The sequence below is a fragment of the Brassica napus genome, chromosome C6 (genome assembly GCF_020379485.1).
Source record: "Brassica napus cultivar Da-Ae chromosome C6, Da-Ae, whole genome shotgun sequence".
Classification (NCBI taxonomy): domain Eukaryota; kingdom Viridiplantae; phylum Streptophyta; class Magnoliopsida; order Brassicales; family Brassicaceae; genus Brassica; species Brassica napus.
The window spans coordinates 42,356,786-42,379,657 of NC_063449.1; the positions used below are offsets into that span (position 1 = coordinate 42,356,786).

At 37.1% G+C, this 22,872-nt stretch overlaps 4 protein-coding genes across 4 annotated transcripts; 3 read left to right on the forward strand and 1 right to left on the reverse strand.

Moving 5' to 3' along the window:
* Positions 1 to 2,813: 2,813 nt before the first annotated feature.
* LOC106350031 lies at positions 2,814 to 3,716 on the forward strand. Its single transcript, XM_013789973.2, has one exon. It carries the CDS (start codon positions 2,814 to 2,816, stop codon positions 3,714 to 3,716), a length of 903 nt encoding a protein of 300 aa, XP_013645427.2.
* Positions 3,717 to 5,392: 1,676 nt separating this feature from the next.
* LOC106350033 (glutathione S-transferase T3-like) lies at positions 5,393 to 6,259 on the reverse strand. The gene has a single exon (XM_013789975.2). The coding sequence runs from the start codon at positions 6,257 to 6,259 to the stop codon at positions 5,393 to 5,395; it is 867 nt and encodes a 288-aa protein (XP_013645429.2).
* A 1,618-nt stretch (positions 6,260 to 7,877) lies between these two features.
* Positions 7,878 to 16,329, forward strand: LOC106350035. Its single transcript, XM_048759937.1, has 2 exons — positions 7,878 to 8,230; positions 15,934 to 16,329. The coding sequence occupies exons 1-2, from the start codon at positions 7,878 to 7,880 to the stop codon at positions 16,208 to 16,210; spliced, it is 630 nt and encodes a 209-aa protein (XP_048615894.1). The 3' UTR covers positions 16,211 to 16,329.
* Positions 16,330 to 20,048: 3,719 nt separating this feature from the next.
* On the forward strand, positions 20,049 to 22,803 carry LOC106350036. The gene is made up of 4 exons (XM_013789977.3): positions 20,049 to 20,121; positions 20,281 to 20,540; positions 21,975 to 22,330; positions 22,408 to 22,803. Exons 1-4 carry the CDS (start codon positions 20,049 to 20,051, stop codon positions 22,682 to 22,684), a joined length of 966 nt encoding a protein of 321 aa, XP_013645431.2. The 3' UTR covers positions 22,685 to 22,803.
* The last annotated feature ends 69 nt before the right edge of the window (positions 22,804 to 22,872 follow it).

The following is a 22,872-nucleotide window of genomic DNA, read 5'->3' on the forward strand; positions in this document are numbered from 1 at the left end:
AATATATTGCATCTATTTTAAAATTTCTCCAGTGACCTCGGAACAAGCCGTTTTTCATACCTCAAGGTCATCTTTCATTTCATTCTCTGGAGAACTATACGTTGGACTTTTGGTCCAAAAATATCTCGTTTTTCTAACGAGCTTTATATCAAATTGATGGCCAATCAATTCACTCTACCCTCATACATAGAGGTGGATTCATAATCCTTATTTATATATCGCTTTTTCATTTATTGTCGACAATCCATTTTGTCTTTGGTTCCATCTTTTTACCCGTACTGATATGGTTAATCGATATCTCTTTATCATCATCGATGATTTACCCAGGTACTTGACTGTAATATTAACCATATCAACGGTCTCTTCGCGAGATTCATCCTCTATTCATATATTTGCTCCTTTTCGAGGATTCTTTGGAACCAAAGTGGTCTATCACGTCTCTAGCGTACCATAGACTCATATATCGTCCTTTTAGGACACTATTTCTTATTGGAGCATTTTCAGCTGGAATATGAGATTTCATTATTTCATCAAAATGTCTAGCAAACATTTTGTAAATGGATCATCCTACTTTTCATTGTAATCCATTTCACATATCTCATTCCATCAGCTTATCATATGATTCTAGCAAATTTGTGAGCATATATCTAATTATCCATATACTTTATTCCTCTGGATTGTATATGTCTTTATTACATGCACAACTGCATGTTTACACCCGATCATGGGGATCATCTTACTTGAATTTACTTTATCAAGTTCTTTTTCGAGTGCGAACATAATTTTTTTCAATTTTCCACTTACTAGGATTCTTTAATTCTCCCCCTCGAGATGATGACACTCCATGTCTAAAATCTCGTACTGAATCTCACATATTCAGTTTTCCCATTTGGGATGAATTATGTTTCAAATCCTTTAGAGTGAGATCTTAATTTGGGATCTGCTTAAAGAAATCACATATTATGAACTTGTTTGATGATTCAACACCCATGATGGTTTCCTTTATTTTCTTGACATGCTATATGTGTAAAACTTCTAGTTTAAACTTCAAGTTTTTCAGTATTTCACAATAATGTTGATAACATTATTGGAGATGACTATATATCAGTAAACTTCAGGTTTTCCATTCATTTATACTTTTGCCATCATTTTCTTATGCATGTCTGTTCATCATAAGCTCCTCTAGAGCCAATAATAATTTTTATAGTAATAGATATTATACTTACTTATTTTGAGAGAGGAGAAATATTTGTTACCTTTAGTAGTCATGTATGATGACCCAATATCTGCCAGGTATATCTATCTCCATCATGAATCTCAAAATCTTATTCAGGAAGATAATTTTCATATCACATCGATATTTTATTTTCATTTTCTGGACAAACCAGAAAATTTGAATCATCAAGATGAATATTCAAGCTACGAAAAATGGTTCGGGCTCATAAGAGACGAAGTTTAATATACTTCCTTTCTCTTTTTCTTTTTGATACTCGATATAGATCAGCTAAATATTTAGCGTACAACAACTACGTACCCAATTTTCTTTCTGACCGTATATATAGCAAACTTTTCTGTTTGCCTTTTATCACCCGACCACTTTCATTTTCGTGGAAGTTCTGATTGTTCTCATAGGGACGGAATCTTCTTCCTCATCCTCTTCCACGACCATGATAGCGGTTTCAATCGCATCTACACCCTCGTTCTTTTCTAGTAGGACCGACTTGATCGTTTAGTATCATGATTTCATTTTTTTTTTCAGTTTACTCGGAGGATTTACATCAATTCCGATCCTTTCTTTCAAGGATTTAATTATCAAAGATCTCTAGATATTTTCTCATTATACACCTCATCTTATAAACCATCATTAAAGTGGGGGTAAAATATCATGGTTTTTCTTTTTCTCATCCGATATCGTTTCAACTTATCGATGATTTCTCAAAGCTCATTTTCTCTCAGGTGCATCTTTACACCCACTGATCAAGTTTTATAATTATTTCTCGTAATATTAAGAGCATATTTTTGGAGCTTTGTCAAATTTGACATGATAACCGTATTCATAGAATATAATATATAAAGACAGAAATTTAAATGCATAAATTAAAAGCATAAACTTAAATTGCGTAAATTTAAATTGCATAAATTTAAATTGCAGAAATTTAAATAGCATAAATAAAATCGGGAGGCTCAACCTACCACATGATCCGATGAGTCATAGACTACCATACTGATCATTTTCAAAGTCCGAGGAGACATGGTCTACCATTTTAATTTTTACTTATTTCAAGGTCCGAGGAGACTTAGTCTACCATTTTTGACCTTTTATTTTTATTCACGGAGGCAAAGCCTACCACGTGTGTTTCTGATCGTGAAGGCATAGCCTACCATAACGATCAGTCGGGGAAGGCAGCGCCTATCATCCCGAAAAATAAACGGAGAAGACCTAGCCTTTCACTCCGGAACAATAATAAAATTTAAATAAATTAACTATATTGGAATACATAAATTTAAACATTAGCTCGGCTGGTTTAAAAACTTTCGGATTGATAAGCCTCAGTTGGTCAGAGCCTCGTGTTGATAACATGTTGTAAAATAATAGATGAAACTGAATTTATATATATGCGTTGATCGATGAAACGAAGAGAGAGATGAGATGTTGACTTTAATAATTATTGTTGTTGTTGTTTAGAAACGTAAAGAGAGAGGATGTTATAAGACTTCACTTCTTATTATTGTATTCTTTTCTTTCTCTTACGACCTCTATTTATAGAGAATAGAGTCGGTTAATGTCATAAGAAAAGACAAAACATAAGAGGATGATGATGCAAACATTATCGTATTCTTTTCTTTCTCTTCGATGCAATGTTGGGGATGGTAGCAAGGTCTTGTTCTGGTTTGATTACTGGACTGAGTTAGGACCACTACATATGCTCTTTGGTTCGTCGGGGCCCCGATCACTAAGGATCCCTCTCACTGCTACTGTTTTACAAGCAGTAAGCAATGGTCACTGGAACCTTCCCCCGGCGCATTCAGAGATAGCTGAAACACTCCAGATAATCTTATATACAATGTTGGTTCCCTCTGCAGCAAACAGTGGCGATGTTTATTTGTGGAGGAATCAATCTGGTGGCTTCGGTCCATCATTCTCCTCTCGGGTCACATGGGAGAGGATTAGAGATCACAGTCCATCAGTTGACTGGTACAAGGTGGTTTGGTTTAAAGAGGAAATTCCTCGTTGCTCATTTATCTCTTGGACTGCTTTCCTTGGAAGGCTTCCAACTAGAGATCGATTGATTTCATGGGGATTATCAGTACAACTAGGTTGTGTTCTATGCTCTGTAGCTGATGAGTCAATTAGCCATCTTTTCTTTCATTGTTCCTTTGCAGCTGCTACTTGGACTCGTTTCTGTGGCAGGTACATGGCGTCTCCTCCGGTTTCGTTAGCAGCGGTCGTCCAGCTCTGTCAGCGGATACAAGGCCCCCAGGCTCCTCATGCGGTTGCTGTACTGAAGCTCCTAAACCAAATCATCATCTACTCTCTTTGGCGTGAGCGCAATGCCCGCATCTTCCAAGGCTTGTCTTCGATTCAAGAGGCGTTCTTCCGAGTGGTGGATCGTGCTAGGCGAGATAGGCTGCTGTCATTGTCTCGAACCACGGTGCCTGCTCCCTCTCCGACGTTGCTTGAGTTGTACTTTTGGTTCCTATCCCCTTATAGTTAATGCTCTCCCTTGTTCATTGCTCTCTTCCTCACTCTCTTCTCCTTTTTCTTTTTTTGTAATAAGTTGTGTCCCACAACAATGTAAACTTTTAAAAAAAGGTATAAATTTTAACATTTAGACCCAAAAAAAAAATGATGATGCAAACATCACTTAAAGATATGACAAGTGGATAGCACGTGTGTGAGTATGGATGATCATACGTAACACCAAATATGTTTTACCGACTTGGATACAGAGATGTAATGTAAGCGCGGAAACGTGTAGTAATTAGGCCTCAATTTTAAACTCAAACCCAATAAGAAACCTGCACAAAAGCAAGAAAAGAAAAAGAACGTTTTTTTGTGCTAAAAGAACGTTAGAGCACCTCCATCCATAGGAACCTCTTATGGGTTCTTTAGACTAATTAAAGAGTTAAAAAGATGATTTGAAAGGTTAAGAACCTTGGTTAGTGCTAATTAATTTTATGACCTCCATTAGGAGAACCTCTTAGGGGTTTTTTAATTTTTTTTTTTAATTAGAATGATTTAAATAAAAACATACATAAATTTTTTTTTAAAAAACGACATAAAAGCATATTACAAATACAAATACAAATCGTAAATGAGAAAAAACCGATTAATTGAAATCTTGATTTGTTCCAAATTTTTGCCATATATGCTCAACCAAATCGGCTTTCAATTGTTGATGTATTTTATTATCACGAACTCGATTCCGAATGCTCATCATATTGCCGAGATTTGAAGGCATATCAGTAGAATACGTGAAATCCACTTGCGAACTTCGGTTTGATTCTGGTTGTGCGAAAACTGATACATCAAGCTGGGTGTACCCATCTCGTTCGTCTTCTACGATCATATTGTGTAGAATGATACATGCTCTCATTATCTTTCCAATTTTGATTTTATCCCACAAAAGAGCAGGATTTTTGACTATGGCAAATCGAGCTTGCAAGACCCCAAAAGCACGCTCGACATCTTTACGTACAGCCTCTTGATGTGTAGCGAATAAGGATGCTTTCGGACCTTGCGGAAGTGGAATAGATTGGACAAAAGTAGCCCATTTTGGATATATATCATCTGTGAGATAGTAAGCCAAATGGTACTCGTGTCCGTTGACAATGTAATTAACTTTTGGAGCTCGACCTTGTAAGATATCATCAAAAACCGGTGATCGATCAAGAACATTGATATCGTTTAATGTACCTAGAGGTCCGAAAAACGCATGCCATATCCACAGATCTTGTGAAGCTACAGACTCTAAAACAATGGTTGGCTTTCCTGATCCACGTGTATATTGACCTTTCCATGCGGTCGGACAATTCTTCCACTCCCAATGCATACAATCAATGCTCCCTATCATCCCGGGAAATCCGCGTATCTCTCCAATATCGAGTAGTCGTTGAAGATCTTCAGGCGTGAGTCTTCTAAGATACTCATCTCCAAATAAATTTATGATTCTGTCAACAAAATGTTCCAAGCATAATAGCGCGGTGGTCTCACCAAGTCGGAGGTATTCGTCGACCGCATCTGCTGGGCAACCATATGCCATCATACGAATTGCTGATGTTGCCTTTTGTAACGCGGAGTGACCGAACCTTCCCGTAGCATCTCTTCTTTGTTGAAAGTATGAGATTTCAGTGGAGAGTCGATCAACAATACGCATGAACAAGGATTTGTTCATTCAAAAGCGGCGTCGAAACATGTGAGAAGAATATGTTGCATCTTCACTAAAATAATCGTTCCATAACTGCATGTGTCCTTGTTCTCGTTGTTTTTCAATTTACGCTCGTTTCTTTTTTGACCTTGATGCTTCTTGGCGATTTTCATGATGCTCTGAAGCTCCACTGCCTCTTCCGAAGTCTTTCCCTTGCTTTTTCCTTTGGCCTTAGCTGCTTTTACACCAATCGGCCGAGCCATAGCTTCATCTTCTCCATGGCAACCTTGCACAGAGGTCGATGAATGTGCAGTTTGGTCATCCAGCTTTCTTCTTTTGGACCTTACCTTGTCTTTGGTTGAAGAAGCGCCACACCATTTTTGATCATGGCGAAGCTCCAACCAGGCATGCTCGAGTGTAAATTTGAGCTTGTAGTCACTGAAGAATATCTCATGCGCCATCTTCAAAACATCATCCTCACTCATCCCACTGGATTTAACTTTAGTTGCAGCTTCATAACACCCAATAAACTTACATACACCCTCGTTGATCTTCCCCCACCTTTGTTTACAGTTAGTTGGCTCCCTCTTTTGCAAAGCAGAAAGCTTTGGGCTTGATGCAACGTAGGATGCAATCCGTTTCCAAAACGCGATTGCCTTCTGCTCATTCCCCACCACGGGATCCTTTGAGGTGTTCAACCAAGCACTGATGAGAACGAGATCTTCAGTTGGTGACCACTTCCTCATTTCTTTACGGTCAGAGACGACGTGTTCTTCGTTTGCATCCGATGAAGAGAGTTCTATACTAGGAGTGATAAAGGAGAAAGAGGTGTTTGGTTGTTGACTGTTTAAGAGGTTTTGAAAACTACCAGCTTGACTAAATGGATCCATAGCGAAGAAGAAGTGGATATGAATTACAGAGGAAGAAGGAGATAAGAAGTTATATCTTCTTATCAAAGGAGAAGAGAAAAGAAGATAAATAAGATACAGAGGAAGAAGGAGATACAAAGAAGAAGGAGATACAGAGGAAGAAGGAGTTGCTCAGTTTTAAAAGCAACGTTAAGCTTGAGTTTAGTAGGTGTTAGTTTTAAATGGCAATCAATGTATCTACCTAAAACTAAAACAACCAAGACAGACAATGTATTTATCTAAAACTAAACCAACCAAGAAACTAAAGTTCATTTACCTAATACTAAACCAATCAATGCTCGGTTCCTTCAAGTCAACTAACAAGTACAATGATATTAAAAGGATTGTATATTTACCTCTTCCCAACCGAATTGACAGACAGCTGCATTGATGATGCAACTTCAATGCTAGCACTAGCATTGAAGCCAAACTCTCCAGGACACGAGCTGCAACACCTTCCCCTTCACGAGCTTTCCAACAGAAGATGCTCTGTCCCGATGTAGTTATGTCCTCAAAGTCAAAGAAGAACAACATTTCAATTTTGATAATTAATCAACAAACCTATGGCTAGAGAACGAGACAAAGAGTTATCATTATGGATAAACAGAGAGACTTTGATAATTAATCAACTTTTGTTTCTTATCAGAGAGTTATCATTAGGGATAAACAGAGAGACTTTGATAATTAAACAGAGAGAACGAGACAAAGAGTTCTCATTTTTGATAATTATTCAACTTTTGTTTCTTATATCTAATACAGAAAGCATTCTTCTAAAACAAATCGATAGGCCAATACACAAAGCATTTTTTATTTGTTCAATACAAGCAAATGAAGAGTATCCAGATTCCAAAATCAATACAAGTAAAATCAATACTAGCAAAATCAATACACAAAAGAAAGGAAAGGAGTTTCGTTTTACCTGTCTACGCCTTTGGATGGAGAGGGGATTGCATGGATCGACGATGAACGAGAGAGACCAAACGACGGAGGGATTTCCACGTGATCGAACAAGAGAGAGACATTATCGATGACGGAGAAACCGATCAGACATCATCTCCGTCTGAGATTTCGACGGGAACAGCGGGGAAGAGATAGAGCGAATACGAAGAGAAAGATAGCTGGAGCGATTTCGACGAAGATGAAAGAGAGAGAACCGACCAAAAACGAAAGAGGAGAGGCCACCTTTTTTCGACCCAATACAGAGCCACCACGTTAGGGGTTTTAAGCGCTTCTACTTTCCCTTATTAAAGCACCGGTCCCTTGTTTTATTTGCAGTTTTCATTTAATTTTTCTCCTAAAATTCGGTAGAACCTCTCCCTCAACTCGCCGATGGAGATGGTCTTAGTTTCCTTTTTTTCATTAAAAGGTCGGTCAATATGTTTCCAAATGTGGAAAAGGAAAATATATGTGGACAAGCAATCTATGATCTAGTATTAAAGAGGCCATAGCTAAAGATTCAAATCATCCGATTAGAAAGTAACAGAGACAAAGAGAGCTAAAGAGAGGGTCTTGTTTTAGCATTCGTCTTGAGATTTTTTGCTTTGTATTCATAACTCTTTTTCAAAAAGTATCCTCTACTCTCTTCAATCAGCCGTAGAGAATGGGTATCGAAAAAGGCAATCACAAGGAGCCAACTACAGACGAGAGGAAGCCCCTCGCAAAGTGCAAAAGCTTCTCTTTCTGGTTCAGTTTTGTTTGTTACATAGCCGGTTCTATTGTTGGGTTCGTTTGGTTTCACAAAGTGAACTCTCGCGAAAAACCAGTTCCGAAGATAGAACTAGCTTCTATGGATTTCACTGTGCTTAATATCACAGACACTCGTTTAAGTGCAAAGTGGGATGTGTCGATACGGATCCCCTACGATCTTCCTGGTTGCTATATATGTCTTCAAGGAGACTTTCAAGCTTCCTTCATGTACAAGGATGTTACTCTTGCTACCTCTTCCCCACAAAAGTAAGCAGTACTTTTTTTTTTCTTCTTGTTGTAAATGAAGTGTTGGAGAAATACTTCTGTTATTATTACTGTCGACCAGAAGGTTCATATATATACAAGGTATTAGACCGTCATAAGGTCATGTTTATCCTAACAAGATAAGGATAAGGATAAACACTATGTTACAGATATACATGGAATATATACTAGATAAACACATAGTCTCTGGTTGTCTTTATCATGTCCCGGATTGGGCCTGCAGTACGGGCTGGTCCATGGTCGATCATCATTTGGTGTATAACACTCCCCCTTGATCGACACATCCGGTACAGGTTCGTTGCATGCTTAATGTTGCCTCATTAAAACCTCTCCTGAAAAACCCCAAAACCAATGTGGCAAAATGGGAAACCAAAGACAGGAAAAAGAGTACAACACATGAACTCCCCCAGATGAATGCATCACTGTAGTAGACGCATTCCCATCTGGTATCCGAGTCTTCTTGAACGTTGAAGTTGCCTATGACTTGGTGAAGATGATCAGTTGGATTCTCCTTGAATGAACTTGTAAGTCTTGGATGAACTGATGGTGCTTCAAACGGTGCTCGGATGGACTTTATAATCTGCAATAAAACTTTACTTGCAGGTCCTTTTTCATGTCTCACGGATTCTCTTTGGTTATATGGCTTTCCCAAAACGTGGACATTCAATATATATTGAGTCATAGACCCAGAACACATACGAACAACTTTACTTCATATCTTTCGTTCATTCTTATATCTCTTCGTATGTGCCAATGGCTTTATCCATTGTAACCAATCATTCTTTATTTTCTTTTGTCGATCCATGTTGAGCTATAGACCTTGTCTATATTCGTTCATAATCATGAGTGTCTAAGGTCATACCATCAATAATTATTTGCTGCAATGAAACTCATCACACAATGAATTCGCAGTCATACACTCATGTCCTTTGTACATGGTTATCGATCTTTTCTTGCTTTAGCAATGCTTATAATCATTAAACCACGACCAGACATCCTTCTGGTCACTATCCTGGTTTATGGTTCTCACTTAGGCGTGCTGACACACATACACACGGCTATGATTTTCTACAGACTTTCCATATGTAAAACATAGCCTGTTTAATCAATCGATAACTTGTATCATTGAACCTTTGAACCATTAAACCTTTTTCTCTCAGTTGGTCTTTATTATGATCACAAGGAATTATAATATTTTCTGTATGGACTGACTGTACTAAGTAAATACTTAGTCTTTCATATTACTTACAGCTGCTGTATATTACAATCCATAAACAACTTAGGAACAAAGCTTGTTCTATGAGAATTTCTGTCTCATATTTCTATGGTACGTTGATACCTTTATCCAGTGATCCATTTGCTGCTTACTACACCATTATTTCTTTAGTAAATATCCAGACAAAATTAAACTTGATTTTCTGTAGTAGCATCCACCATATAGGAGCATATCTCTTTATAAATTGTTTTTTGGTCCTTGTGAGTATCCTTGTGTAATCAAGCTATACTTGAACGTTATTTAGAAGGAACATGGACACACTATACCATGTGGTCATGTCCTTTAATCTCACGAAATTTCTTATCTCACAAGATCCATTCACTGGTTTCTTTCTTAGATGGCTTTTCTGTATGTACATGGTTACTACGCCCATCTGTCTTATAATTACTTTGAATTCTTTGAACACCCCACGTCCCTATATAGGTTTTATGAGTACTCTATGTGGGTTCATGATCCTCAGGTTATATCCTTCAAATCCCAAGTACTACAATCTTTTATGAGCTCTTATGTATGTAAATACATCTTTGGTGTTAACACTCTTTATCTTTAGTTTCATACTGTTCCAGACATGATCTAATTAGATTTTGAGATCTTATTATCCAAGACCTTTATACCTTGCAGTTTGGCGTCCCAAACTACATGGTCTGGTACCTTAGATGTGTGGTTGCGCAACCTTATTTCTCTGTCTGAACTGGTTTCTCTTATGAACTCGGATTTGTACGATTCTGAGCACCTTTCATTACTTTCCGAGGTTCCTTATTATTTGGAACTTATTTGTCTATCTCTAATAGACATTGTAGCAACTTGATTGTGTCTCTTAGACATCAAATTCGTGGTGCTTAAGCTGGTATGACATAGTCATTTTTTTCTTTTCGGGTCAGTGTGTCTGGCATATATTTCTGCTAGCTTTTATATCTTTTGATCATATTCTTTTAGAACGTCTAGATCATAATCTTTGGTCTGAGGATCTTGCCAAGACAACTATGGTTGATACCATTATATTTCTCTTTTACTCTTTACTCTTTATCAGCCTGATAACTTTCTCCTTTCAAAGTTGGATAATCAGATTACTATCTTTTGTAATCTGTGTTCTTGGCCACTTGATTAAATCATCCATGTTTGGCACAAGATACATTATAGTTTCGTGGAGGAAGTCTTATTTATCTAATATATATTCTCAATCCTCATCTGAGGTTCCATCTTAAATGGCACACATATATGTGGTGGAATATTCGTATTTTCTTAAGATGGTTTGTGTATATGTCTGGTTTATGACCCTTAATCATTCAGAGGTGGGAATGTCTATGCTTACATGTATGGCCTGATGTAAATCAATATTTATATACATAATGTCCTTAAGCTTTAGGCTGGACGTGGGTGATGTACCATTAGTGAGAGCTTTAAAGCTTTCCAGCCGTGTATATTATGGTTGTAAACCATGGAATCCGAATTTATGATATGATCATGGACTGTGGGTTTTAGTCCTCTCTCCCCCTCATGAACATACTCATAATTTCGTAGTGCTTAGGACAGTGGAGCCTTAATTATTTTAGTGATTTTCCCTTTTGTGTACTTATAACACATTGTGAGATTTTATGGGATCACTTTTGTGCCTTAATTAATTTTTCATCATGTTTTGGATCAAGATGGCTAATCTGGTCATGCCATAAGTGTTTATTTCGTGGTGAACCATACTGGTTACCATGGCTTTATGCCTCTTTCATACTGATCCTTAGCATAGAATAAATCAGTAGAAAATATGGGTATAGGCATTCATAATGCTTTTAGGCGATTTTTCAAAAATCTGAAAGGAATAGTATTTTCTTTGCTCACTGGTTCAATGTAGAAAACATTGAAATTTTTTTCTTTATAACTCAATGGGTCTGAATAATGTCGTGTCTTTTGCAATTGTCAGTACCAATTAATTGATTTCAAGTGATTGTAGGAAGGTAAAGTTGAACCTATACAATCAAGATGAAGTTAAATCTATGCGAGAAATCAATCTATCAGTGAACTGACTCATTAGTCTACACCCAACAATTGATTTTATGTGATTGCAGGAAGGTAAAGTTAAACCTATACAATCAAGGTAAAGTTAAACCATGCATGAAATCAACTATCAGTGGACTGATTATCCTTTTATTAAGGTTTTATTTGTTATTTAATCAAGAATCATCAAGCAAGACCAAGCAAGATAATATATAAAAACAAAATCGTTTTATTATTTCAATAGAATAAATGAATAACAAATAAATCAAATCAGATATGAAAACATAAAATCAGAATGTCGGAAAATTATTCAATGTATAATCCGACCTCATGGTCCATGAGTGTCCACTCGGAATCCTCCTCAGATTTCTTCTTATCAAATGTGGCTTTATTAGCTTCAGGGATTTTCATCTCACTGTCTAGTACTTCATAATATATCTCCATGATGTCATTAAACCGTCTGATGTTATCCATCCTTTTCTGCTTCTTTTGCTCAATGTCTAATAAATATAAGAACAGGTTATAATAGGTGGTGAAACCTTTGGCCTGATGTGATAACAACACTTCCTCTAAATGGAATGTGTCACGAGTTTTGTTTAACAAATCCTCGTTTGTTACCAATTCACCACATAGTCTAAGACTATAGGTGATTCTCATAAGATCAGAGTGATAATTGTCCACGGATTCATAATCCTGGAACCTTAGAGCTTCCCATTTTTTTTGGATTCGTGCAACAATGGCTCACAGAATCTAGAATTCAAAAATGACCAGAGATTATGAGGATCATTAACATATCCAAACTCGTCTCTTAGGTCCTCACAGAGATGGTGTCGCATAATCATTATGGCTCTGTGTCTTTCACACGCAAGGGTGTCATTGCCATACTTGATGCACTTCCCAAGTCCTCTAGACTTCAAGACGGCTGAAGTGTTTATAGCCCAATCAAGATAATTATCTCCAGAGAGATCAAGGGCTTTGTAATCTGAGGGTATGAAACTCGACATCTGAAATCATTATTCAAAACAGGTCTTAATCAAGTAATCTTTTTGAAATTTTTCATGCTTCATATCAATGCCACACACGGACCAAAAGAAATTTTTTTTCTAAATGATGCATTTTCTTAAAACCATACGGTTTAAGGTGTGGATCAATGTATTTTTCAGATTTAAGGTCCTCTTATTTCAAACACAAGGTTTCAAAGCCTTTAGGGATTCTATCTTAGATGATCAGGAAAATGTTCCATATTTTCTTCATCCCATTGGATCGGATCATTTAGTATAATGATTTTTTTTTTCAGTTCAGATCAGATTTCTTGAAAACTATGAATGATCTATATCCCTAACAGTCGAGATTTCATGTCCAGTATGCAATATTAGTATGCAAACAATATGCAATCAAGCAAACCAATTCAATCATGAAATCAGGTTAGGGTTTTCGAAAAATATACCATATATTTATTATTTATTTTTTTCCGAAAAATAATCAAATCAGAAATTATTTTGACTTAAAAAAAATAAATCAGGAAGATTTGATTTATTCAAGCAATTTATTATAAACTTTTCGATTTAAAAATAAATATATTTTCTCAGATATATCTCTGATATTTCGATTTTAAATATAAAAAATATTTTTTTTTAATCCTAATCAAGTTCTAGTCGTTATCAATCATCAGGAAAACAAATTTCTCAGACAAGAACAGAAGGTAAAACCTCGGATTAATTTATGAAACCATGATCGATTTTCAAAAAAAATTATGTAACATGCAGTCCTTAATAGTTCAAGTTGATTCAGATCAGATAAGAACATTAAACAGGACAATAATGATAAGTTTAAGCAAGTAACAGTCGGTTTCTTTCAACATATAGCAGTCAGATTTTAAAAAAAAATTGTTTAACTTTCAATCCTAAACAGTTCTAATGTGAAACTATCATCAGGAAAAGTTTTAAACAATTTTAAAATCAGTTTCAGATTAAGAACAGGTTCAAAACAAGTTCAGGTCCGAGATTTTAAAGAGTTTATGTTTCTGGTTTTATTTTATTTGCCGAGACATGTTGCTAAATATAGCAACATGGCTGCGGATGGGGGTATTTAATACTTTTATGGGTTTTAGATGAGTTTTCGATGATACCTGAAAACTTTTGATGGGTTGATCGGTCTATCAGTTAGAGATCTTCCTGGTTAGCTGATGGATTGCTCGGAATTATTGTTTTTGTTGCTGCTTGTTGGAATAGGAGACTGGTATATGGTTGAGAGAGATTTTGATTTCTGGAACAAATTTTCCGCCTGTATTGTAGCTGAGGGTGAGGGCGCGTCCGAACTCCGATTGATGCGGGGTTAGCGGCGTTGGCTTCGTCTCGTCGAGAGCTTTAATTTGGTATCTGGCTCGTCGTCTGGATCCACCGGAGTTCAGGGATAGAGCTGTTTGAAGTTCGTCGGGAATTAGGGTTTTTACTGCTCGGATTTATTTCTGGTTTTTAGGGTTAGGATTTATGAGAGCAACGTCGTGCTGATAACGTGTTGTAAATGAAGTGTTGGGGAAATACTTCTGTTATTATTACTGTCGACCAGAAGGTCCATATATATACAAGGTATTAGACCGTCATAAGGTCATGTTTATCCTAACAAGATAAGGATAAACACTATGTTACAGATATACATGGAATATATACTAGATAAACACATAGTCTCTGGTTGTCTTTATCAAGTCCTGGATTGGACCTGCAGTACGGACTGGTCCATGGTCGATCATCATTTGGTTTATAAGAGCATGATTATTGCGGTTTCTAAAGAGGAGTTTTAAACAAATTAAATCATTTATTTAAATCAAAACTAAATAAAAAGGTAATAAGCGATCCTTAATACAGGATTTTGGGGACCGATAATAAAAAAGATCCTTAAACCACGTGTCAGCAACTGTGAAATTTGATTATTTTTTTTTCCTTTTTTTCCTTTTTTTCTTTTCTCTTTCTTTTCTTTCTCTCCTCCTCTCTTGTCTTCTCCGTTGACGATCTACAGCGAGGTTCAGTCGAGCCGGATCAACAATGCCCTTACTTTGTCTTATGTGCTCAAAGGAGCCTTCAAAATCGTTGAAGGTCCTGTCAGCTCCGCCGCCGGGAACCTAGGTTAGGGTTTTCTCCGTCTGATCTGATGAAACGGTTTGTCAAAACCACCGGTGTCTCGCTCGTTTCCCAAGGAATCTGGACACAAGGATGCCGGCGATTCAGATTCCGTTCTCAGCCCTAAGCTCAAAGAATCAGAGAAGAAACTCGTCGTGGGCAACGGCCGTGGCGGCGGATGTGAGGCTTCTCAGGTTGCGGAAGGCGGAGACAAGGGCGAAATCAACATGTGCCCACCGACTCGTCTCGGGCAATTTTACGAATTCTTCTCCTTCTCCCACCTTACTCCTCCAATCCAATGTGAGTTTCCTTCTCGCTAACTCGTCGCGTTCTGAGTCTAATCTCTCGTACTGATTAACGTTTCTTGAATCTTGCAGATATCAGAGGTATGTTCGTCCATCAATTGAAGATAAAGGATTAGATGATCTCTTTCAAATCGATGTAAGGACTCTTTCTTAGTTGTTTGCTTTCGAGAGAAACTTAGGACTGATTTGATATACCATTTTGCAGATTAAAGTTTCAAGTGGGAAGCCTATCACGGTTGTTGCGTCAAGAACAATTTTTTACCCAGCTGGGAAACATCAGCTTCTGTGTCATTCTTTAGTTGAGCTATATAAGCAGGCTTTTTGATGCTGTAAGTTTCAATTGTTGAGAAAGGTTTCACCTTTTTATTTTTTCAGTTCTGTTTTGTAATCTCTGGTGTGGTTGTGATTGTGTCTGCAGGCTTATGACGCTCTTATGAAAGCTTTCATTGAGCATAATAAAGTACGAAAAACCATTTCTGCATGTGTTGTGTTATGTTATTAAGAAGGCTTCATAGTATAATAATTTGTTGTTCTGTTTCAGTTTGGCAACCTTCCTTATGGCTTCCGGGCAAACAATTGGGTGGTTCCTCCGGTTGTTGCAAACAAGTAAGCTCTGTTTAGGTTGTTCTGTCTATTGATTCTATAATGGAGTTAATGTTCTGTTATGTTTATGTTGTGTCTTCTTATTGTTGTTCTGTTATATTTATGTTTATTCACTAAACCAAAGTCATCCATTTTTTCTTTCTCTCTTTAATCATCACACACTCTTTTTGTTTAAGAACCCTTAAGTTAAGAAACTATGAATGGAGGACAAAAAATTAGTTGTTTCTTAACTAAATTCTTAACACACATTTAATACTAAAAAAGTGATTAAGAAACCCTTATGGGGTTATAGGGATAATCATGGTCTAACACTTCTCTTTTTTTATTTATATTTATTTTGTAATTTAGGAAGAATATTGTATATATATACTAATGAATCTTCTGTATAGTATTCAGATACAACAATCTCAAATACCGTGAAGCTCAGGTTCTTAAGGTTTCAGCAGGTGTCTCGGGAGAAGATATTGAGGGTTTGATAGTTAAAGATATAACTGAAGATATGAAAGAGAAGAAGGAAGTGCGGTTTGGAACGCGTTTTTATCTCACTGATTGCAGGGAAAAGACAACTGGTACTATGAGATACGCATGTGATGATGTCACGTTGCGATTCGAACCAGGTTCCGAGATGAAGGCGGCTTTGTTTGGGAAGAACCCTAGCTGTGTCAATTATTGACCTAACTCCACGTCATCGCCAGTTCATTGCCTTTTGTTTTTCTTTTTTGTTTTTTGTGTTTTTCATCGGATGATTGTTACGTTGGAAAATATTAGGGTTTTACTTCCTGTTTTCTCTGGGAATAACAATATTTTTAACTAAATGATATTTTTAACTAAATGATACTGATATAGAACTATAATTATAATCAATAAATAAAAATAACTATGAAATCCAAACCCATAATTATCTAAGAAAGAAACAAGACATAACAATGAAATTACATTAAAACCTCTATAGATTAATAATGTTGGGATTTTAGAATTTTATTAATTTATATAGATATTAATTTATAAAAGTTGCTTTATTTAGATTTTTTATTAAAGATATATTTATTCTAAGATAAGAAAAATATTTGATTTTAGTGAAACGTTAATTGTTAATTTTAAAATTTTGAAATTAATTGTATTATATTATTTACTGTATATAATATATATTGAATAATACTTAAATGTGGTTTTAGATATAATATTACTAAACTTATCAAAAAGATATGAGAAATTCTTAGGTTCATCCCCTTAGTGAACCTATAGGTTCACCTACCCAATAATATCTTGCCAACTCATATTCAGTTTTTAGAAAACAAAAAGTTAAAAAATTAGAAATATATTTATCTACAGAAAAAAAAGGAAAAAGATAAACGTTAAAGTTAATAACGCCGTCGGAATCAATCTGCCTTCTTCTTCATCGGTACATAAAAGAAATACTTTCAAGTCTCAAATTCTTTGCTTTCTAATTCACCTTGGACCATCCAACAAAAACAAAAAATTTGACAGCCACAAGACAATCCTCTTCCTCGGGAGAAGATGAGTACACTGCTACGTTGGTGACCGTCTGAGTTTGGCAGTGAGGAAGAGCCACAAGAGGAGGCAGAAATATACGTTTGGCAGAGATATACGTCTTGGATCAACTTTATCTTCCTTCTCTTGTGCCTCACGAAATCAAGAAGTGGAGGTAAAACTATGCTGTCTAACAAAAATAAGGCTTAACAGTTTAAACACTTGCAACTGCTAAACTAGATTCTTGCCCTTGAGAACTTATTTGTCTGTATCTAATCTGCCAACAGTGTTCCAAAAGAAGTTACGAGATCTTCCAGGGAGCTTGGTGTCTCAACAAGCAGTATGCCTCCATGTCTGTGTGTAAACCTCTTATATTTGCATTATATTCATTATTCTTTCAGGTCTTGACTTCTCGTTTGCTGGCTTCCAAAAAACTCTAGAGTTCATTGCCACCATGGTTTATACCTTATGTCTTAATGCTGCTCTGTAGTGATTGATCATAAATCTGGAACAAAAAATGTGAGTGCAAGTGGCTCAGTGTTTCTCCATCTCAGACGCAGGATTCAGTTTAGACTGTCATGTTTCTTCATCTCAAGGTCTAAACAAACGGTTTGCCATAAACTGAAGACTAAAAATATGTAAAAGAGAAGCGAAAACAAAAACAAAAACTCTTAAAATAGATGAATTTTGAGAAACACAAAACTTAGCATGAGCAACGAGGGAGGAAACAAGCCAGAACATCAAACCGAAATCTCACCTTTTCCTCGTCTTTCTTCTTCTCAAGGTTAGACATGTCGTGCTTAAGAAATCCTAAAAGCTAAAACTCAATTTTTCTCGTATCTTTTCTGTAGTCGATGAAGAAAAAGTCGACGGCGTTAAGTTTATCTTTTTCCTTTTTTTTCTGTAGATAAATATATTTCTAATTTTTTAACTTTTTGTTTTCTAAAAACTGAATATGAGTTGGCAAGATATTATTGGGTAGGTGAACCTATAGGTTCACTAAGGGGGTGAACCTAAGAATTTCTCAAAAGATATTAAGTGTTAAAAAAAATAAAGATAATTCATTTGTGAATATAAAACAAACAATATAATAATAGATTCATATTTATATATAAAATATGTATATATATAAATTATTAATTTATAATTATAATGGGACAAGGAATCTGTGATTAGTATAAAGGGAGGCTATAACTAGGGGACTTGTACCTGCTTGAAGACACCACGACTAGATCATGTTTACCTTATGCTTTTAGTTCAATCCCTGTTTTAGAAAATGATGTATTGTGGCATGCTAGGTTAGGCCATCCCCATTCTAGAGCACTGAACCTGTTATTGCCTAATGTTTATTTCAAAAATGATGGATGTGAAGCATGTATTCTTGGCAAACATTGCAAGACTGTGTTTCCCAAGTCATCTACTATCTATGAGAAATGCTTTGATCTTATACACTCTGATGTCTGGACTGCACCATGCACTTCTAGGGAAAATCATAGATATTTTGTCACATTCATAGACCAGAAATCTAAATATACATGGCTGACTATGATACCATCTAAAGATAGAGTACTAGATGCATTTATAAACTTCCAGAGCTACATAACTAATCAGTTCAATGTTAAGATCAAAGTATTCAGGTCAGATAATGGAGGGGAATATACAAGCACAGCTTTCAAATCCCACTTGGCCAAGCATGGAATAATCCATCAAACCAGCTGTCCTTACACTCCACAACAAAATGGTGTAGCTGAGAGGAAAAACCGACATCTGATGGAAGTGGCCAGGTCCATGATGTTCTACACCAACATGCCTAAGAGGTTCTGGAGTGATGCAGTCATGACAGCATGCTATCTCATCAACCGAACTCCAACACGAGTCCTTGATGATGCCACACCTTATGAGGTATTGAACAAAAGAAAACCATCTATTGACCATTTACGGGTATTTGGGTGCTTGTGCTATGTATTGCAAACAGGTGATCATAGGAACAAACTTGAGGCCAGAAGCACAAAGGCAGTGTTCATTGGGTATTCTACCACTCAAAAAGGTTACAAATGCTACTCTCCAGAGACAAGAAGAGTCTTAGTATCCAGAGAGGTCAAGTTTGTGGAATCTAGAGGCTATTATGAGGAGAAGAGTTGGGACAATCTCAAGGATCTATCTCAAGGGGCCTCAGATAGGGCAAACAACCTACGAATTATCATGGAGAGCCTAGATATCATCATGACACCAAATGAAAGAACTACTAGTTCAACAAATAGTTTAGATTAAGCCAATGGTATGGATGCGGCTGAAGAGGCTTCTCATCCTAATCCTGACGGGGGGTATCAAGAGGATTCGTCTACTGGTCAAGAGGAACCATACATGGGTCAAGAGGATCCGCAGACTACTGATCAAGAGCAAGAGGTTCATGATCAGGATGAAATCCAACAACAAGAGGAATCAGATCAACAAAATGAAGTTGAAGCTGAGATTGTTGGAGAGGTCCAGCCGCTTAGGAGAAGCACAAGGGTGAGAAAGCGTCCATCAAATTGGAAGTATTTCAACAGTCAAGCAGTAGCCCATCCCACTCAAGCAACTTGCTCCCTTGCTTACTATCCAAGAGATCATCAAGCCTTCATCACCAATATAGATCAAGAGTATATTCCGAAGACCTATGAGGAGGCAATGAAGATAAAGGAATGGAGAGACTCAGTAGATGATGAGGTCAGTGCCATGATCCGAAATGGAACTTGGTTTGAGAGTGAGCTCCCCAAAGGCAAGAAGGCTGTCACAAGCATGTTACTATTCACTATCAAGTACTTGGCTAATGGGCAACCAGAAAGAAAAAAAAAACCAGACTTGTTGCAAGAGGCTACACTCAAGTCTATGGTGAAGATTACCTTGACACCTTTGCACCAGTAGCTAAGCTTCACACGATACGGATTGTACTCTCATTGGCTGTGAACTTAGAATGGGATATGTGGCAAATGGATGTCAAGAATGCTTTTCTACAAGGAGAGTTAGAAGATGAGGTCTACATGAGACCACCACCTGGTATGGAACACCTTACCAAACCAGGAAATGTATTGAGGCTGAAGAAAGCCATCTATGGTTTGAAACAATCACCAAGAGCGTGGTACCACAAACTAAGCACCACACTCAATGGAAGAGGTTTTGTCAAGTCTGAAGCTGATCATACCCTATTCACCCTCACTAGCCAGCACGGAATCATTGTCATTCTCATCTATGTTGATGACATTATCATCACAGGCAGTGACAAAGAAGAGATCATCTCGACCAAAGCGTTCCTTAAGGCTTCATTTGATATCAAGGACTTGGGAGAGCTCAAATACTTTCTAGGGATCGAGATGTGTAGGTCTAAGGAAGGGTTGTTTCTATCTCAAAGGAAATACACCCTTGACTTACTAAATGAGGCTGGAGATCTTGGTGGAAGAGCTGCCAAAACACCTCTAGAGGAAGGATACAAAGTGATGCGTGAGGGGGAGATTGAAGACAAGTCATATGAAGATGTAAATCACTATAGGAGAATGGTGGGAAAACTCATTTATCTTACCATTACCCGACCAGATGTATGCTTTGCAGTAAACCAAGTAAGCCAACACATGCAAGCTCCCAAGGTACACCACTGGAACATGGTTGAGAGGATTCTCAGGTACCTAAGAGAGGCACCAGGCCAAGGAGTATGGATGAGATGCAATAGAAGCACTGAGATTGTTGGGTACTGTGATGCGGATTGGGCAGGAGATCGAGTTGATAGAAGATCAACTACTGGATATTGTACCTTCATTGGAGGCAATTTGGTAACATGGAAGAGCAAGAAGCAGAAGGTGGTGTCTTGTTCAAGTGCTGAGGCAGAATATAGAGCTATGAGGAAGCTCACAAGCGAGTTGATTTGGATCAAGGGACTTCTTAAGGACTTGGGAATTGAAGTTACAACGCCAATCACGATGCATTGTGATAACCAGGCTGCTATACACATTGCTAGCAACTCAGTCTTCCATGAAAGGACCAAACATATAGAGGTAGATTGCCACAAAGTGAGACAAGCCGTGGAGCAGAAGATCATATTGCCGTGCTACACAAGGAGTGAAGATCAGCTAGCTGATATCTTCACTAAGGCAGCAAGCACTAAGGTATGTGAGTTCATTCATCCAAAATTGGGACTCACAGACCTATCATGTCAATGATCTCTCCTTCATGAAGTGTTCTACTCTTTTTCCTTGACTTGGGTTTTCTCCCAAAGGGTTTTACCTAGTTGAGGTTTTAATGAGGGAATACTTCATGGCTTCCAAGCTTGACTTGTTCCACATGGTCAAGCTTGAGGGGGAGTGTTGACATGAAGCAGAATTAAGCAGCTAGACTTGAGAATTAAGCTGCCAGACTTGAAAATACTTATAAGGTTTTATAAGGTTTTGTAAGGTTTTATAAAGGTTTTATAAGGCTTTATAAAAAGCACCAGACTTGAGTTTAGAAGCAGAAGACCAGACTTGAGAAGCAAAGAAGAAGAAGAAGAGAGAAGAAGACCGTTGAGTATTTTAAACAATAAATATTTTATTGTATTGTGTATAGAGGCAACTTGCCTTTAAAAGACTTGGACCTAGATCCACAATTTGAATTTCAAGGGAATAGAGTTTCTCTCAGATCTATTTTCTCTCTCTCTCTCTCTCTCTGTTCTTCAATGTTCTTCATCTACATCTCTTTATCCTCACATTCTTTCATATGTTTCCAAATGTGGAAAAGGAAAATATATGTGGACAAGCAATCTGTGATCTAGTATTAAAGAGGCCATGGCTAAAGATTCAAATCATTCGATTAGAAAGTAACAGAGACAAAGAGAGCTAAAGAGAGGGTGTTCTTGTTTTAGCATTCGTCTTGAGATTTTTTGCTTTGTATTCATAACTCTTTTTCAAAAAGTATCCTCTACTCTCTTCAATCAGCCGTAGAGAATGGGTATCGAAAAAGGCAATCACAAGGAGCCAACTACAGACGAGAGGAAGCCCCTCGCAAAGTGCAAAAGCTTCTCTTTCTGGTTCGGTTTTGTTTGTTACATAGCCTGTTCTATTGTTGGGTTCGTTTGGTTGCACAAAGTGAACTCTCGCGAAAAACCAGTTCCGAAGATAGAACTAGCTTCTATGGATTTCACGGTGCTTAATATCACAGACACTCGTTTAAGTGCAAAGTGGGATGTGTCGATACGGATCCCCTACGATCTTCCTGGTCGCTATATATGTCTTCAAGGAGACTTTCAAGCTTCCTTCATGTACAAGGATGTTACTCTTGCTACCTCTTCCCCACAAAAGTAAGCAATTTTTAAATTATTTATTTTGTAATTTAGGAAGAATATTATATATACTAATGAATTGTTTTTGTAATCAGATACAACAATCTCAAATACCGTGAAGCTCAGGTTCTTAAGGTTTCAGCAGGTGTCTCGGGAGAAGATATTGAGGGTTTGATAGTTAAAGATATAACTGAAGATATGAAAGAGAAGAAGGAAGTGCGGTTTGGAACGCGTTTTTATCTCACTGATTGCAGGGAAAAGACAACTGGTACTATGAGATACGCATGTGATGATGTCACCTTGCGATTCGAACCAGGTTCCGAGATGAAGGCGGCTTTGTTTGGGAAGAACCCTAGCTGTGTCAATTATTGACCTAACTCCACGTCATCGCCAGTTCATTGCCTTTTGTTTTTCTTTTTTGTTTTTTGTGTTTTTCATCGGATGATTGTTACGTTGGAAAATATTAGGGTTTTACTTCCTGTTTTCTCTGGGAATAACAATATTTTTAACTAAATGATATTTTTAACTAAATGATACTGATATAGAACTATAATTATAAT

Bases quoted from the DNA above. Each gene is read 5' to 3' on its own strand.
- LOC106350035 (XM_048759937.1), top strand. From the start codon at position 7,878: ATGGGTATCGAAAAAGGCAATCACAAGGAGCCAACTACAGACGAGAGG. The intron at 8,231-15,933 runs GTAAGCAGTACT...TATAGTATTCAG, and splicing joins GCTACCTCTTCCCCACAAAA to ATACAACAATCTCAAATACC.
- LOC106350031 (XM_013789973.2), top strand. From the start codon at position 2,814: ATGATGATGCAAACATTATCGTATTCTTTTCTTTCTCTTCGATGCAAT.
- LOC106350036 (XM_013789977.3), top strand. From the start codon at position 20,049: ATGAGACCACCACCTGGTATGGAACACCTTACCAAACCAGGAAATGTA. The intron at 20,541-21,974 runs GTAAATCACTAT...AATCAGCCGTAG, and splicing joins AAGACAAGTCATATGAAGAT to AGAATGGGTATCGAAAAAGG. The intron at 22,331-22,407 runs GTAAGCAATTTT...TTTTGTAATCAG, and splicing joins GCTACCTCTTCCCCACAAAA to ATACAACAATCTCAAATACC.
- LOC106350033 (XM_013789975.2), bottom strand. From the start codon at position 6,259: ATGGATCCATTTAGTCAAGCTGGTAGTTTTCAAAACCTCTTAAACAGT.